The sequence below is a fragment of the Saccopteryx bilineata genome, chromosome 4 (genome assembly GCF_036850765.1).
Source record: "Saccopteryx bilineata isolate mSacBil1 chromosome 4, mSacBil1_pri_phased_curated, whole genome shotgun sequence".
NCBI classification, from domain to species: Eukaryota; Metazoa; Chordata; class Mammalia; order Chiroptera; family Emballonuridae; genus Saccopteryx; species Saccopteryx bilineata.
The window spans coordinates 297,624,076-297,641,902 of NC_089493.1; the positions used below are offsets into that span (position 1 = coordinate 297,624,076).

The following is a 17,827-nucleotide window of genomic DNA, read 5'->3' on the forward strand; positions in this document are numbered from 1 at the left end:
GAGAACGGGCTCTGGGGGGCCTAGGACTCCCCCGCGGCAGGACTTCCTTCTGGAAGCCGGTCTGGAGCTCAGGGTGTCGGAAGGAGGATTTCGACTGCATGGTTTCTAAACCATCTCAAGTGCAAGCATCCTGAGCCCGTGAGAGGCTTCCAGGCTGATTAGATGAGCATCTCCATTTTTCTTTTCTTTTTTTTATTGTCCAGTTATTACTGGAACATGCTGGGATTGGTGTCTCCTGTTGCCTTTTTAATCAATTCACGAGAGGCAGGGACTGAGTAGATACCAGAGTGTCTTTAATCCAAATTTTTGCAGCTACTAGAGAAGTCAGTGGACTTGGGTCTGAAAAGCTGCCCCTAACACTCTTGGCTGATGGGCTAGTTTATATATAATATCTTTGGGAAGGTTCGTGATTGAACATGCAGCCAGTTCATTAGCAGAACGTCTGAGGTTTAGGGGATTAGGAGGTTGGGGGTTTCCGCTTGCAGGAATGTCCTCCAGGGGGGTGCAGGATGTTTGGGTTCTGGTCCCAGGGCTGACTGTATGAATTTGTGTGTGTGACCTCTCTGAGCCTCCCCTTTATCTGTAAAGTGATAGACCTGAGCACCGGCCTGCTATTGCCCAGGGACTTTCCATCTGAGGACCTGTGTTGACTTACATCTCTGTGGCCCGTGTCCATAGCGTCCTGAAAAATAACTCTCCCGGCAAAGAGAAAAGCAGGCACAGACTTGCAGTGAGGATTAGCACCCGGCGGGAACACGGGCTCCCAAATATTTAACGGTATTATTTCAGCAAACTCATGTTTCTAGAAGTCATCAGGCCGGTAGATGGAAAAATAAGCTTGGGATAATAATAAGAAAGAAAAAAAAGACCCCTCAGGAATTGAGTTCTAACTGCATGCACAACAGCCAAGAATAGGGGAGCTCATGGTGAATGGAAGCTGATGGACGTGGACAGACAACGTGTCTCTGAGTTGTATGTTTAGCTCTTTCTTGTGTGCGCCTTCCTGCGCTTGGTTCAGCTGCAATATGATGGGTGCCCCACGTGGGGGAAAAGTTTTTTGTTTGTTTTGTTCCCTGGTGGGTGTTGTCTTGGAAAGCTGAACTGGGACTTCCACGGGGAGTTTTGTTGAAGGGCGCCATCTAGGGGCGCCGCTGTGAATCCCCCAATTCTTCCCACCTCTCGTCATTCTCCTTGGGTGTTGGCGGCCCTCTCCGCAACATTCTTTATTCCCAGATGGCCGGGGTGTCAGCCTCCCTCCACAGCATCAGGACGTGGCTCTTGACGACCACTTGATGGGTCAGTAAAACAAATCCACGTGCAGTCTCTTCTTGCTCTGGCTGAGCAGCCTTAGCAAAGACCTGTGAGGAGCCCTGGGCTCCAGAAAGGAAATAAATGTGTGAATTTTCCAGCAGCAGATTGAGACCGTCAGCTGTTCAAACCACAGAGATGGGGACAGCATAGACCCCAGTGGACCTCTTCTCTCTCTATTGCCAGATTTAGGAAATAAAAATGAAGGACGCCTGATTTCATTTCAATTTCAGGAAAGCAGCATCATATTTATTTATTCATTTATTTTTATTTTTAATGAGAGGAGGGAGGCAGAGACAGACTCTCACATGCGCCCTGACCAGGATCCACCCAGAAAGCCCACTAGGGAGGTGATGGTCTGCCCATCTGGAGTGTTGTTCCATTGCTCAGCAACCAGGCTCTTCTGAGTGCCTCAGGCAGAGGCCATGGAGTCATCCTCAGTGCCTGGGGCCAACTCACTCCAATCGAGCCATGGCTGCAGGAGAGGAAGAGAGAGAGAGAGAGAGAGAGAGAGGGGACGGAGAGGAGAAAGGGTGGAGAAGCAGATGGGCACTTCTCCTGTGTGTCATGACCAGGAATCAAACCTGAGACATCCACACACGGAGCCAACGCTCTACCACTGAAGCAACTGATCAGAGCCAGCATAATTTTTTAATATTAGTGTGTTCAACTGTTGAATGGGCATACTTATAGTAGAATATTCTTTGTTGTTTACTTCAAATTCTAATTCCAGAGGCACAATCCCTTAATGCCATTCACTTCTGCATTCCTGGGTCACTGCTAAACACCCTCCCACCTCCCCTTCTGTCACCATATTTCCCGCTGCCTGGCTGAACCGCCGTCAAAAGAAGAGAGGCCAGGACACTGAGCGAAGTCAAGCCCAGGCTTGTAGCTGGGCACAGCAGAGGCCTCCCCTTCTGTCACCATATTTCCTGCTGCCTGGCTGAGCCGCCGTCAAAAGGAGAGAGACCAGGACACTGAGCGAAGTCAAGCCCAGGCTTGTAGCTGGGCACAGCAGAGGCCTCGCCTTCTGTCACCATACTTCCCGCTGCCTGGCTGAACCGCCGTCAGAGGGAGAGACCAGGACACTGAGCGAAGTCAAGCCCAGGCTTGTAGCTGGACGCAGCAGAGGCCTCCCCTTCTGTCACCATATTTCCTGCTGCCTGGCTGAGCCACCGTCAGAGGGAGAGAGCAGGACACTGAGCGAAGTCAAGCCCAGGCTTGCAGCTGGGCACAGCAGAGGCCTCGCCTTCCTTAGCAACAGACGCTGTATCCTGGCTCCAGGGTCCCGGGTCCAGCTCCTCCCATGTTAAAGGGAAGAGGAGAGAGAAGAGCTCAGGCTGCCAAGGGGTATTGTTTTGCAGGGTGCTTCCTCCCTATTCTCTGTTTTAAAGGTAACTCGGCTCCAGTTTTTCCAGCGAACTCGCTGTGATCCTGGACAAGATCCGAGGGGAACGGCTCTTGGTGCAAAGGAGGAGCGGCCATCGCAGGATAGGGGGCGGAGCCACAGCGCAAATCCCAGCAGGGACTCCGGTGCTGCCTCTCTGTGACCCATGACCTGGCTCCCCCTTTTCTCCTCTGCTACCAGGGAGCCCCTCGGGGGGGGGGGCTGAAGCCCATGACCTCATAGAGGCAGCCCTGTGAACAGAACTTTCAGAACATCTGGAAAGTTCCATTGTGTGTGTGTGTCATTCCCAGTATGTGACAGGGAATTGGGAGTTTCAGAGCCACTGGCAGGAGAGGGAGAAGGCGAGAGCTCTTTATTCATCGTTTCACAGTTCCAGTTGGAAGGCACGACATGAATGACAGGGATTGCTCACCTCCAGCGGTATGTATGGACTTTGAAGTGTATTTCTTTCTTTCTTTCTTTTTTAACTATATTTTCACCAACAGAGGGCGTTGGGGAGTAAACGAGGGAGGGGCTGATTCAATCATAGACCCATTGCCATGTTAGATTCCTGGACCGAACCAGTGGGCTAATCCCCGGTTTAGGCTGTATCTGTTGAAATCATGCGTTTTTGCTGAATCAGGCTGTGTTAGTCCAATCCTCGAGTTTTACTGGGAAATTTTCCAGAGTAGACACCTCTTGTCCCTTGCCCCTTCCCTTCCGAGGTGATTAGACCGTAGATTGCAGCCCACGGTTTCCCCCTACGGGCTGCTCATCAGAATATCTTGACTGAGGAGTGTCTTCCAACAGAGACTCTTGGCCTCATTCCTTCCCAGAGTTTCGGAGTAGGGCCTTGGAGTCTGTATTTTTAGCTAAGACGCGAGTGATGCTGCTATCACGGGTCCCCAGGCCAGCACTTGGGAATGGCCCGTCTGAAGGATGTGCTAGGCATCACGTCTACTCAGAAATGAGCCACATGAAAGGAACAGTTCTGCCCGACCCAGGGGCCGGAATCTTGGCTGTAAAGCCCATGTCCACTGGTGGGCCGTGCACTCCGGTGCCACATTTTAAATGGCCCCACTGCAGGTCAGGCAGGCTTTCCTAGCTTCTAAAGAGTGACTTTGTTCCAACCTCCCACAGATCCCCCGGAATGACTCAGTACATCACATGAGCCACCCCAAGGCGCAGCCCCCGGAGCTGCCCCCACTGCCTGCTTCTGCTAACGCGGAGCCGTCTGAAATCTACAAGGTAGGCCCATCCCTGGGCTGCTGGCCTCCTGCCTGCACCAGCGGAGGGCGGGGACTCAGGGCTTCCCCGCTGGGTTTCCTGCCTCGGGTCATCTCTGTCATGGAAAAGGCTACAGCGCGGAGGGAGAAAGCGCTATGCAGTCGCACAAAGCACCGGACCTTCTTTCTTACCTGCTGTGTCCTTTAAACTCTCTGAATTTCTTCACTTTCCATTGTTAAGAGGAATTATGTTTACTGTATAGCCAGGCCTGTAAGGAATAAAGATAATAGAAATCAATGACCTGACCCACCGACTTCCCGTCCATGGAAAGTCAGCCATTGTCCTTTATTTATTTATTTATTTTTACAGAGACAGAGAGAGAGGGACAGATAGGGACAGACAGACAGGAATGGAGAGAGATGAGAAGCATCAACCATCAGTTTTTCATTGTGACACCTTAGTTGTTCATTGATTGCTTTCTCATATGTGCCTTGACTGTGGGCCTTCAGCAGACCGAGTGACCCCTTGCTCGAGCCAGCAACCTTGGGTCTAAGCTGGTGAGCTTTTGCTCAAACCAGATGAGCCTGCGCTCAAGCTGGCGACCTTGGGGTCTCGAACCTGGGTCCTCCACATCCCAGTCCGACATTCTATCCACTGCACCACCGCCTGGTCAGGTAGCCATTGTCCTTGACTTCAGAAATCATGATCACAGTTTGTCAAAGAATGACAATTGGCATCCATTCAAACAAGAATTTGTGGCCCTGGCCGGTTGACTCAGTGGTAGAGTGTAGGCCTGGCATGCAGGAGTCCCGGGTTTGATTCCCGGCCAGGGCACACAGGAGAAGCACCCATCTGCTTCTCCACCCCTCCCCCTCTCCTTCCTCTATGTCTCTCTCTTCCCCTCCCGCAGCCAAGGCTCCATTGGAGCAAAGATGGCCCAGGCATTGAGGATGGCTCTGTGGCCTCTGCCTCAGGTGCTAGAATGGCTCTGGTTGCAACGGAGCAATGGCCCCAGATGGGCAGAGCATCGCCCCCTGGTGGGCGTGCCAGGTGGATCCTGGTCGGGCGCATGCGGGAGTCTGTCTGACTGCCTCCCTGTTTCCAACTTCAGGAAAAAAAAAAAAAAAAAGAATCTGCAATGAGTTTGCAGAAGATAGGAACAGCGTAAGGCACGTGGGGGACTCCATGCGTCTAGGTGGGAGCACAGCCGGGGTCCCTCAGAGCCCAGGCTCCGCAGAGATGCCCCCCCCACCCGTGCCTCCCTCAGCACTTCCTCCGTTGCAGACTGTCCTGGTGCACAGCGCCTACCCCCCCTTGATGCAACGCACCTCGTGGACCCTGGCCGCGCCCTTCAAAGAGCAGCACCACCACCGCGGGCCCAGCGATTCCATCGCCAACAATTACTCCGTGACAGCTCAGGACCTGAAGCTGAAGGACCTGTGGAAGGTCTGCCAGCCGGTCACCATCAGTGTCCCCAGGGAAAGGACCCTTCAGGGGCTGCCATCAGGTAACTGGGGCCGCGTGCCGCGCCAGGCTCTAAATGAGGTCGCGGAGGGAGAATCGGAACGCCGGGGTTCTAGACCCGGCTTCCCCTCTGGCTGCAGCTAATTTGGGATAACCTCAGAGAGCCTCCTTCTCCTCATCTACCAAGTGGGAATGATGGTTGTGGTTCACGCCACATTTGCCATACACCACAAACCTTACGAGACAATGTACCACGAACTGTTCTCTATGCACTTGTGTGAATTGATTGCTATATAACAATTACCTCAAAACTTAACAGTTTAAGGCCCTGGCTCAGTGGCAGAGCATTGGCCCGGTGTGTGGATGTCCTGGGTTTGATTCCTGGCCAGGGCACACAGGAGAAGTGTCCATCTGTTTCTCCACCCTTCCCCTTCTTGCTTCTCTCTCTCTCTTTCTCTCTCTTCTCTTCCTACAGCCAAGGCTCTATTGGCAGCCAAGGCTCTATTGGAGCAAGTTAGCCCCAGGCACTGAGGATGGCTCTATGGCCTCTGCCTCAGGTGCTAAGAAAAGCTTGGTTGCTGAGCAACGGAGCAACAGCCCAGATGGGCAGAGCATCATCACCCCCTAGTGGGTTTGCCGGGTGGATCCCGGTTGGGTTGCGTGCAGCAGTCTGTGTCTGCCTCCCCTCCTCTCACTAAATAACAAAAAAGTAACAGTTTAAAACAACCACCATGTATTATTATCTTATAGCTTCTGAGGGTCAGGAATCTTAACTGGGTGGTTGTGGCTCAGTCTCTCATAAGCGTGCAGTCAAGGTGCCAGCCAGGGCCACAGTCATCTGAAGTCTCGAGGGAAGGACCCTCCTCCAAGCTCACTCAGAGGCAGCCCTCGCTCACTTGCTGGTGGTAGACATCAACCTCCTGCCACCTGCCCTCGTGACAGAGCTGCCATAGCTTCCGGCTTCCCTCAGAGGAAGCAGGGGAGACAACAGAAGCCAAAACAGAGCCAGCAAGACAGAGTCCACCGTCTGTTTTGGAACTTAGGTGTGGAAGTGTTGTTTGATCACTTTTGCCATTTTCTGTCTGTTAGAAGTGAGGTGCCAAGCCCACATTCCAGGGGATTTCATAAGGGCATGAAGCCAGGGAGTGGAGGTCATTGGGGGCCATCTTGGAAGCTGCTGACCATAGTACTGTATGTATGTATGCATGTATGTATGTATGTATGTTTTTAGCGAGTGAGAGAGAGACAGACAGACAGGTAGGGAGAGGCACCTTAGTTGTTCATTGATTGCTTTCTCATATGTGCCTTGACCGGGGGGTTCCAACCAAGCCAGTGACCCCTTGCTCAAGCCAGTGACCTTGGGCTCAAACCAGCAACCATTGGGTTATGTCTGTGATCCCACTCTCAAGCTGGCAACCCCATGCTCAAGCTGGTGACCTCAAGGCATCAAACCTGGGTCCTCAACATCCCACACCAACACTACCCACTGTGCCACTGTCTGGTCAGGCTCACTATGGTAGTGTGTGTGTGTGTGTGTGTGTATTAATTTGTTTAATCCCTCTGGGTACATATATCTGTTGAAAGGAATCCTTCAGTAATCTTGTTAGATGTAGAAACAATGTCTTTTTAATTTTTAAAGATGATTTTGTCTATTACTGTTATACTTGGAATAGAATGAGGAGCTCAAGTATGAACTCAAAAATACATATTGAGTCTTAAGCTCTCTTTGACTCTGAGAATGTCAACTTCATATTATTATGTTGTTGCCTGATCAGTGGTGGCACAGTGGATAGAGTGTCAGCCTGGGACACTGAGGTCCCAGGTTTGAAATCCCGAAGTCACCGCTTCAGCGCAGACTCATCTGCCTTGAGTGGGGGGGGGCAGCTTGAGCGTGGGATCATAGACGTGACCCCATGCTTGCTGGCTTGAGCCCAAAGGTCACTAGCTTGAAGCCCAAGGTCACTGGCTCGAGAAAGGGGTCACTTGCTCTGCTGTAGCCCCCAGTCAAGGCACATACGAGAAAGCAATCAATGAGCAACTAAGGTGCCGCAACAAAGAATTGATGCTTCTCATCTCTCTCCCTTCCTTTCTGTCTGTCTCTCGTACTAAAAAAAAGAAAAGAAAAAATATTAGTGTGTTGTTAACCTTTTTCTATTACCTGTTAATTTTCTTAGGCTAAAAACTTAAAGCAAGTTTAATAGTAGAATGTTATGTCATTTATTTAAATTACTTGTAGTTACCGTCTCTTGCAAATGATACTGTTTTTCTATTTGCAATAATTACCTTTATTGCAAATGATACCAGTTTTTAATTTATGATAATCTTATAATATTCCCTTTAAAATAAATATAGTAAGTTTAAAAGTCTGAGTCTATTTAAAGAAAAATATGAAATAAAAATACAGCTGACATTTAGAAAACAGAGCAACTGGGTTGGAGAGCGAATTGAGCAGGCAGTTATTAATACCTGTCACACGGATGGATGGACGGGTGGATGGATGGATGGATGGTTGGGTGGGTCAGTGGGTGGATGGGTGGGTCAGTGGGTGGATGTGTGGGTGGGTGGGTGGATGTGTGGGTGGGTGGGTGGATGAATGGATGGATGGGTGGATGGATGAATGGATGAGTGGATGGATGGATGGATGAGTGGATGGGTGGATGGGTGGATGGATGAGTGGATGGATGGATGGATGAGTGGATGGGTGGATGGGTGGATGGATGAGTGGATGGATGGATGGATGAGTGGATGGGTGGGTGGGTGGATGGATAGGTGGATGGATGGATGGATGGATGGATAGATGGATGGATGGATGGATGGATGGATGGATGGATGGATGGATGGGTGGATGGATGGATGGATGGATGGATGGATGGATGGATGGATGGGTGGATGGGTGGATGGGTGGATGTGTGGATGGGTGGGTGGGTGGATGGATAGGTGGATGGATGGATGGATGGATGGATGGATGGATATGGGTGGATGGATGGATGGATGGATGGGTGGATGGGTGGGTGGATGGGTGGATGGGTGGATGGATAGGTGGATGGATGGATGGATGGATGGATATGGGTGAATGGATGGATGGATGGATGGGTGGATGGGTGGGTGGATGGGTGGATGGGTGGATGTGTGGATGGGTGGGTGGGTGGATGGATAGGTGGATGGATGGATGGATGGATGGATATGGGTGGATGGATGGATGGATGGATGGGTGGATGGGTGGGTGGATGGATAAATGGATGGGTGGATGAATGGGTGGATGGGTGGGAGGATGGGTGGATGGATGGATGGATGGATGAGTGGATGGGTGGGTGGGTGGATGAGTGGATGGGTGGGTGGGTGGATGGATAGGTGGATGGATGGATGGATGGATGGATGGGTGGATGGATGGATGGGTGGATGGGTGGGTGGATGGATAAATGGATGGGTGGATGGATGGGTGGGTGGATGGATGGATGGATGGATGTAGGTGGATGGATGGATGGATGGATGGGTGGATGGGTGGACGGTGGGTGGGTGGATTGATGGGTGGATGGATGGATGGGTGGATGTGTGGATGGGTGGATGGTGGGTGGGTGGGTCATGGGTGGATGGATGGGTGGATGGGTGGATGGTGGGTGGGTGGATTGATGAGTGGATGGATGGATGGATGTGGGTGGATGGATGGATAGATGGATGAATGGGTGGGTGGGTGGATGGGTGGGTGAGTGGGTAGATGGATGGATGGATGGATGGACGGACAGTATGCTCATCCCCATTTCACAGCTGGGTGAGCTGAGGCCTGGAGTGATGACATCACTTCTTCAGGGTCACACAGGTATTTAGTGGTGCTGGTGAAACTGGAGCCTACATCTCCTACCTTGTCTACTGTACCACGTTCACCCCTTAGTGTGCTCCTGTGAGTCACATTCCTGTGGACAGAAGGTGGCCCAAGGCCACTGCCCAGCACTGTTGTCTTTCTTCTCCATTATTCTAGCAACAGAGAGCTTATCAAAACCCAACAAGAAGAAAAGGAAGTTCTCTCCCAGAGACAAAGAGGATGCTGCCAGGTAAGGTGTCCCTGGGGGTACAAGAAATCTCAGGGTAGCAGGCTGAACAGAACACTGTGGTCTCCCCGGAGCCGTGCTCTGCTCTCTGCTTCAGAGAGTTACCGGATACCCAGTGACCAACGGTTTCTGTTTTCCCCACTAATCTCCTTAATCCAAAATAATTTTAGACTCTAAATAAAAACAATTAGCCTGATCAGGTGGTGGCTCAGTGGATAGATCATCGACCTGGGATGCAGAGGACCCAGGTTCGAAACCCTGAGGTCACTGGCTTGAGTGCAGGCTCACCAGCTTGAGCGTGGGGTCACTGGCTTGAGCGTGGGATCATAGATGTGACCCCATGGTCGCTGGCTTGAGCCCAAGGTCACTGGCTTGAGCAGAGGATGGCACATATGAAAAAGTAATCAATGAACAATTAAGATGTGCAACAAAGAGTTGATGCTTCTTGTCTTTCTCCTTTCCTGTCTGTCTGTCCCTATCTGTCCCTCTCTCTGTCTCTCTCACAAAAAAATTAATGAATTAATCAATTAACAATTGAGCAAAACCAATGCTAACATACCTGTGCAGTATTCCGTGGTTAGAGGTCATCATCGACCTGCCACTAGATGACCCACAGAGGAGGGGGCTTCCACTGACAGCACAGGACCAGGAGCTGAGCTGCATCTCTTTTTTCAGGACCAAACTGGCCCACAGCACGTCCACCTCTTCCGCCAGGGGGACGGAGACGGTGGCCCCTGGGACCCCCCCGGGAAGCAGACCGATGAGTCCAGAAGAGCAGATGGCCGCGATGCTGGAGAGTGAGAGGGACGCAGAAAGGAAAGAAACCAAGCCGTCTGAGTCAGACCTGGAGGTACATTCCTGTCGCTTCCTCTCCGCCAGGCTGTGGGTGATAGTGACTGCGGGCATCTCCCTGACTCCATCCCGGGGCGGGGGGGCAGCAGAATCACCCAGGGCACGCTTTTAAAATACCCACGTCCCGCCCCGGCTGGCCAGAGATAGCTCGGCTGGTGAGAACACATCCCAAAGTGCAATTCGACCTGGCAAAGGTTGCCAGTTCGAGTCCTGGTCAGGGCACATCCAGGAGACAGATTGATGTTTCTGACTCTCTCTCTCCTCCCCCCAATCCCTACCTTCCTCTCTCACTAAAACCAATACATAAAAAATGTTAAAATACCGAAGTCCAGAGGCTCGGACAGTCTACTAAAGTGAGGGTGTGTGTGTGTGTGTGTGTGTCTGTGTGTGTGAGTCTGTGAGTAAATCCTCTGCTCTAGTAAAGTCTCAGAAATCACTACCTTTGGGCCCCCTGAGAACATCAGCTCGCAGGCGAGGGGCACCAGATTTTGAGAAAACGAAACAAAACAAACACAAAACAAGACACCCAGTTAAATTTGAATTTCAGATAAGCAATGAGTAATTTTTCCGTCTAAGTATTAATATATCCCAAGATGGCCGGCAACCCTACCACAGGCTGATTTTGGGACCTGTCGACGTGTTTTGAAAATGAAGGGAATCTCCCATAAGCTAGACTCTTAACCTCTCTTGAAAAAAATTTAGATATTTAAAGCTGAGTAGCAAATGCCTCCTTTAGGTGAGAATTACATTCTCCGATCTGTCCGTCTCCACCAGTCTTGACTGTTATTTTTTTTAGGTCCAGCCCGACTTTCACTAGTGAACGCTGCCTGTGCGATTCCAGATAGCGTTCTGAGTTTCTAACCTCTGTCTTAAAAGAAGAACAGTGAAACTTTAGAGCAGACAGCCTAAGTGTTTATAGCGTGTCCTAGAACGAGTAACAAAGAAAACTAACAGTTTCTATGTGCTGTTGGCACCATTCCATGGCAAGCCCACGCTGACCCCATTGAAAACCTGGGTGCTGTGTTTGTTCCTGTTGTCCAGGTGTGGACATTGGGGGTTAGGCTGATTTCAACAGCTTTCTCAGGGTTACACAGTCAGGAAGAGACAAAGCTGGAACTGAGACCAGGGCTGCCTGCTACTTTCTGTGCTCTTAAGAGCCTCCCCACCATTTCTCAAAATCGCCTGAAGATAGAAGCATTTGGGGTGCTTGTTTTTTTTTTAAAAAAATCCCAAACTACCTGAGGAGGGGAACTGTGAATCGCACTTCGATAAGAGCCTCTCTCCCCACCTCAGACAGCGCTGGTCATGAGGGAGCGTGGAAGTTTTTCCCGTGTAATCAGCTTCCATCGAGACGGGAGAAAGGTGGGTGCAGCCTCTTCCGACCACAGACAGTTGGGCACCGGGCGCTCAAAGCTGATTTCAGACCCTTTTCCGCACTTGGTGCTTCTCATCCGTCTGAAATCACTGGTTTCCGGAGCCACTGAGCCGCCCGGCAGCGTAAAGGCAAACCCTGGATAAACAGAACTTCCTGGTGTCACCAGGTCACGATGGCCATTTTTGTTCAGTGTGGACGTCTGTGGCTTTTCTAAACTCCAAAAGCCCTGGACTGGATTAGAAGAACCATTGTGAGTCTCACTAGGGCTTTGGGGACTTTTTTCCCCCCAGAACGGATAGCTCCAAGTCACAGGGTCCAGGGCTCTGTGGAGGATCAGAGTTGTGGAGGACAGTGAATTATCTCAGTCCATTTAAGGAGCTTGTCATTTCTCTCTCTCTCTTTTTAAATTTCATTTTGGAGAGAGGAGAGAGAGAGAGAGAGAGAGAAGGGGGAGGAGCAGGAAGCACCCACTCCCATATGTGCCTTGACCAGACAAGCCCAGGGTCTCAAACCGGCAACCTCAACATTCCAGGTGGACGCTTTATCCACAGCGCCACCGGAGTCACTCACAGGAGAAATGTGCCAGGGATCTTAGAGTGACAAGTGTGAAGTCACAGGGCCCAGAAAAGCACGCTTGTCGCCAGTAGGGGGTGGGGGACGGGGGGCGGTGTTAACACGGCCTCCAGGCAGCTGACGGGTGGGGGCAGGTGGGCACGCACTTCACCGGCCACGCTCACTCTCTCGCTGGTGGTTTGTGTGTGGAAGCGATACTCTTACTATCTGGCCAACGGGGTCCGGAAAGACATGATTGCCCCGGAAGAGGATGAGGTGATGGTTCGGATTTCGAAGCTGATTCCTCACACACTCCTGGCAAGCCCCCGCCTGGAGCCCCTGGTGAAGCGCCTCGTGGAGGAGAAGGAGAAGGACTATTACAGCAGCCTGATGAAAAGCACAGGTGAGGCTGGGAGGAGCTGGGGCAGGGGGCTCCCAGGTGGGGGGCTCCTGCGTTCCTCACTCGCACTCTCAGTCCTCAACTCCGGTTCCTCTGACAACGCCAGAAGCGTCGTCTAACTTTTCATTCGCGTGCCCCCCTCAGACCCCCATCCCTCATGGCTAGACCTGCCCTCCTCTCACGTTAATGTGCCTCCACGTAGCCTGGTGGTCTGCTTAGAATGCAGACTCGGATGCATAGATCTGAGGCAGACCCAAGTTCCTGAATTCCTGTTTTCTTTCTTTCTTTTTTTAAATTCAGTGAGAGGAGGGGAGGCTGAGACAAACTCCCGCATGCACTCCAACCAGGATCCACCCAGTAAGCCCACTAGGGGGCGATGCTCTGCCCATCTGGGGTGCTGCTCTGTTGCTCAGCAACCAAGCTCTTCTTAGCACCTGAGGCGGAGGCCATGGAGCCATCCTCAGTGCTTGGAGTCAAGTTGCTCCAATTGAGCCATGGCTGCAGAAGAGGGAGAGAGAGAGAGAGAGAAAGAAAAGAGAGGAGTGGAAGGGGGGAGAAGCAGATGGGTGCTTCTCCTATGTGCCCTGACCGGGAATCAAACCTGGGATATCCACATCCTGGGCCAATGCTCTACCACTGAGCCAACCGGCCAGGGCAGGTTCTGCATTTCTAACAGGCTCCCAGGTGAGGCAACAGGTGCTACTCCCCCAGGGACAGCACAACGGTTAGCCAGGGCCGACTCAACATTTAAAGTCATGCTCAATGCCTGCCTCTTTCCACAAGTGTTTCTACCTCTCTCCAGTCATCGGAGGTCGCTGCGTCCTCTGTGCTGCTTTGGAACTTCTGTGCCGTTCTGTGAGGCTGGCCTTGGCTTTGCCGTCCTCGTGGGTCTTACCCGCCTCATGAGACCGGTAGCTCTTGGGTGGTAAAGGATGTCTGATTGATCCTCACTGCCCTGCGTCCCTGACCCGGGGTCTTGTGTTCACAGTTGGTCATGGGCAGTATTTGATGATGGTGAGTGGTGTGAGACACACCTCAAAGAGGAAGGGTGACGGTGCGAGTCCCCTACCTTCCTGTTTTATCTGGACAACAGCTATTTTGCTGTGGTTTTTGTTTTTTGTTTTTTACCAACTTGCCTAGTTAAGTTCTAATGTCCTAGTGAACTTTCTAAGGTGTCGGCGTCATGGCTCCTCGTCTACGACAGGGTAGAGAACCAAACCCACAGGGAGAAACACGGAAAACCCTTCAAATTCCAGCCCCAACCTGCCCCTCCTGTTTCACCACCGTAACCTCTAACCCCTGCACCTGCCGTGTCTGCCGCAGAAGGAGTAACGGCCCCTGGAGCGTATTCCACAGAAGTCGTGGCACTGCGCTTCTGTGTCCTGCTTGCTCCTGCCTCCCAGTGCTCCTGCCTCCCGGTCCTGTCCTGTCTGAGACACCCCGACTCAGGCCTGACGACCCAGCTTACACGGCACTTCGCCCGTGAAGCTCTCCCCAGTCTTTCTCTCCTTCCCTCGTGAAATTCTGGCCTCTCTGAATTTCCATTCTGAGTATCCCGGTCATCCGTTGGGTTGATTTTCTCCGGCTCACTAGGTTAGCGTGAGAAGCCGGTGAATGAACGATTCATGGGGTAGAGCGAATAGTCGTCCCTTGTCACGCAGGATGCTAGACGATCTCAACGGGGATTCAACCCTGAGTTCTTAGTGCCTCGGACGGTGACCTGGCCCAGCTGCGCCCCTGATCTGTCTTCAGGAGGAAGACACCGAGCAGCGGTGGGGGACCTTCCTGCCCAGCTCGGTTATCCTCAGGGAGATTGCCAATGACCTTGTCAACCCCGGGGGGCACGTTCCAGCGTTCACCTTCCAAGCGCTGACGGCGTGAGCGCAGCGTGCTCGGGGGTCCCCGCGCACTGACCGCGTGAGCGCAGCGTGCTCGGGGTCCCCGCTCACTGACGGCGTGAGCGCAGCGTGCTCGGGGTCCCCGCGCACTGACCGCGTGAGCGCAGCGTGCTCGGGGTCCCCGCCCACTGACGGCGTGAGCGCAGCGTGCTCGGGGTCCCCGCGCACTGACCGCGTCCGTCTGTCCTGTTGGTTCTAGTGGACTACATCCTCCTGGACGCGGAGGAGAGGAAGCGGCTCTGCATCGCGACCGTCCCCCGCCGGTTCCCGCAGAGAGTGATCCGGGCCCCCGTCCCCTGGCACAGCGCCTACAGGAACGCCCAGACGTGGAGCGAGGAGCACCTGCACGTGGGGAGCCCCATGGTGCTCCGCTTGGAGGAGCTGTGGTTCTCAGAGTAAGCACGGCACCCCCGAATCCCCTGTCCTCTCTCTGTTGCCTCCCCTTCCCGTCTCAGACAGCAGCTTCTGCCATGTCCGGGGGCGGAGTCCTGCCCTCCACGTGCAATGACAACATTCCAGACCATTCGGGCGCGGGGACTGGGGCGCGCCCTCTGTGACCCCCAGCACGCCTGTCTCTGAGCTCTGGAGCGCCGTTGTGGAGCCTGCTCGGGCCCAGACCCGGACTCTGACACCTCAGGGGTAGTGTACCAGGTGCCTTGACACGCGAGCACTTCAGGTCACGAGCCCTTTGAGAGACGAGCCGTCACTCGCGGGGGTTTTTGCTTTAGGTGACGAGCGGATGTTGGAATCGCGAGTGTTGGGCAAATGAGTTTGTAAAATTTGTGTTTTTTGAGTTTGCTCGCTTTTATTGTTAAAATGGCGCTGGGCAGCTGTCAGTGAAATTGCTCATTACCTTCCTACTTGGGAAGGGCCGTGGTTACGCTAATGTCTCCTCTCCCCTCTGCCAGCATCTTCGCCTGACCTTGAAGGTAAATACACTTCATAAACCAGTTTATTTCTTTACATTCTCTCTTATTATGTGTGTGTGTGTGTGTGTGTGTATATATATATATATATATACATATATATATTATATGTATTTGTTATTTATAAAGTACATTTACTTATTTAAAAGCAGATAAGACAAAAAATTCCTGTGGTTTTTGGAAGCCGGAATGGGTTAACTGCATCCCCATTGATTGAAATGGGGAAACTCGATTTGACACACGAGCAAATTGAGTCCCGAGCTCGGGCCATGAAACAGATGAGACTCGTGTGTCAAGGGGCCACTGTAGACGGTGGGCCTCATCTCTCTGTGCCTCATCGCTGGGTTTGGCGTAGCGAGATCCGCCACCTCGCAGGGCGGCAGGAAGAATAAACCACTTAGTGAGTACAAAGTACTCAGAACGTGAGTGCCCGGTGAGTGTGAGCCCTGCCCCCACTATGACGTGCGTCTCACTGCATTCCAATCGCATGTTCACCTGTGTGTCTCTCTCTCTAAGCTGTGAGCGCTGTGGGTGCTCAGCTCGGACTCCTCTAGTTAACTCAGTTCGAGCACAAGACGGCAAGCAGCAGTTTCCCTCAAACTCATCAACCACTAAATTGGCCAGTGGCACTGTAGATGTCCAGAGAAGAGTCACTTTTTCTTTCCTTAAATTCTTATAAATCCACACACCATAAAATCCGCCCCTTGAAAGTGGACAATGCAGTAGATTGTGTCTTCACAGGTTTTTTTTACAACCCTGGCCACTCTCTTAACTAATTCGAGAATATTTTCACCTACCCAGGCGGGTGCACAGGGGATAGAGCATTGGACTGGGATGCGGAGGACCCAGGTTCAAAACCCCGAGGTCTCCAGCTTGAGCACAGGGTCACTGACTTGAGCACGGGGTCACTGACTTGAGCATGGGACCAGACATGACCCCAGGGTCACTGGCTTGAGCTCAAAGGTCGCTGGCTTGAGCCCAAGGTCGCTGGCTTGAGCAAGGGGTCACTCACTTTGCGGTAGCCCCCCCCTCCCCGTCAAGGCACATATGAGAAAGCAGTCAATGAACAACTAAGGTGCTGCAACAAAGAATTGATGCTTCTCATCTCTCTCCCTTCCTGTCTGTCTGTCCCTATCTGTCTCTCTCTCTCTGACTCTTTCACTTTGTAAAATAAATAAATAAATAAATAAATAAATAGAATATTTTTATCATTCCCGAAAAGGAAACCATGTCCCATTAGCAGGTCCCTCCCCCTCCCTCTCCCTCCCACTCAGCCCCTGCTGGAAACCACAACATCCGCTTTCTGTCTCTGGGGGTCGGCCTGTTCTGACATTTTATATAAAGGCAGTCCCGGGGTCCTTCGTGTCCTCAGGGTTCATCCACACGGAGGCGCCTGTGCGTTCTCCGTCCCTTCTCCTGCCTGAAGAAGATTGCATCCTGTAGCCCCGCCCCCTTCTGTTCTATCCGTTTCTTTGACTGCGCTGGGAGGAATGGCTGTCATTTTCTTCTGGGCTCCCCTCCAGAACAGGTGCAAATCCTGGTGGGAAAAACGAGGCTCACGGCAGAATGCGTTTTATCCTGGAGAACTTACTTGTTCTTCACATTCTTAGTTTTTACCCGTATTTTTGAAAAGGAATTGTTGGGGAGGTCAGACTAGGAGGGAGCCCACCAATGACAAGAAGTGAGCACTTCCCCCACCCCCTTCTTGGGACAGAATCCCGTTTTCTGAGGCGCTGGAAGGGCCAGTCAAGACACTGATTAGAGAAGCAACTTTCTAACTTGGGATAATTTATAGACTGGGCTTCGAGCCCAGACTGCCTGGGTTCTGGTTGCTGCTCTGTCGCTAATGAACTTTGTGATTTGGGGGGGGGAGGGAGTCAAGCCCTCTGGGCTCCTGTTTCTTTACGTGTAAGATGGGAATGATAACAATGTTACATCATGGGGTTGTTGGGTACAGTGCTTAGAACAGTGCTGGGCAGACAGGACTCGTTCAGTAAATGAAGGTCCTGCTTTGACTACCAGCATGTGTATGACCTCAAAAAAAAAAAAAAAAATTAACAAAGAGCTCGGTGTCAGGCCTGGTGAAATGGCCAGAGTTCAGTGCCCAAGCGAGGTGCACGTAAGTTTAATTTGATTATATAATGAAGATGGGAGATTATTGGACCTACAGCCTCTACTGAGAAGAAAGGACTCTTGCCACATGCTTTTCCCGGCTCCATAAAGAAAATTACGTCGGCCAAAAATGGCACAGAAATGAACCAGAATCTTCCAGAAGGTTTTGCCAGCTGAATAATAATAATGATGATAAAACCAGCAGGAAGGAAGATTTGTTAAAGTAATGATACAGAGTAATTTTCTTACATGACCTGCACTGTTTTTGTTTTTTAAATTT

The 17,827-nt window shown here is 51.8% G+C and overlaps 1 protein-coding gene across 3 annotated transcripts in view; it reads left to right on the top strand.

The window, feature by feature from the left end:
- The first annotated feature begins 2,595 nt into the window (after nucleotides 1-2,595).
- The window catches only part of DNAH3 (dynein axonemal heavy chain 3), a 199,423-nt gene continuing 184,191 nt past the window's right edge, over nucleotides 2,596-17,827 (top strand). The window contains exons 1-8 of one of the 3 annotated variants that reach the window (XM_066275915.1): nucleotides 2,596-2,658; nucleotides 3,087-3,136; nucleotides 3,836-3,943; nucleotides 5,207-5,429; nucleotides 9,363-9,435; nucleotides 10,108-10,282; nucleotides 12,425-12,614; nucleotides 14,709-14,904. In XM_066275915.1, the coding sequence (XP_066132012.1) occupies nucleotides 3,107-3,136; nucleotides 3,836-3,943; nucleotides 5,207-5,429; nucleotides 9,363-9,435; nucleotides 10,108-10,282; nucleotides 12,425-12,614; nucleotides 14,709-14,904 (995 nt within the window). In that variant the 5' untranslated portion in view covers nucleotides 2,596-2,658; nucleotides 3,087-3,106. Of the gene's footprint in view, nucleotides 3,137-3,835; nucleotides 3,944-5,206; nucleotides 5,430-9,362; nucleotides 9,436-10,107; nucleotides 10,283-12,424; nucleotides 12,615-14,708; nucleotides 14,905-17,827 lie in introns of all 3 variants that reach the window. The other 2 variants (XM_066275914.1, XM_066275913.1) reach the window with 2 other exon arrangements.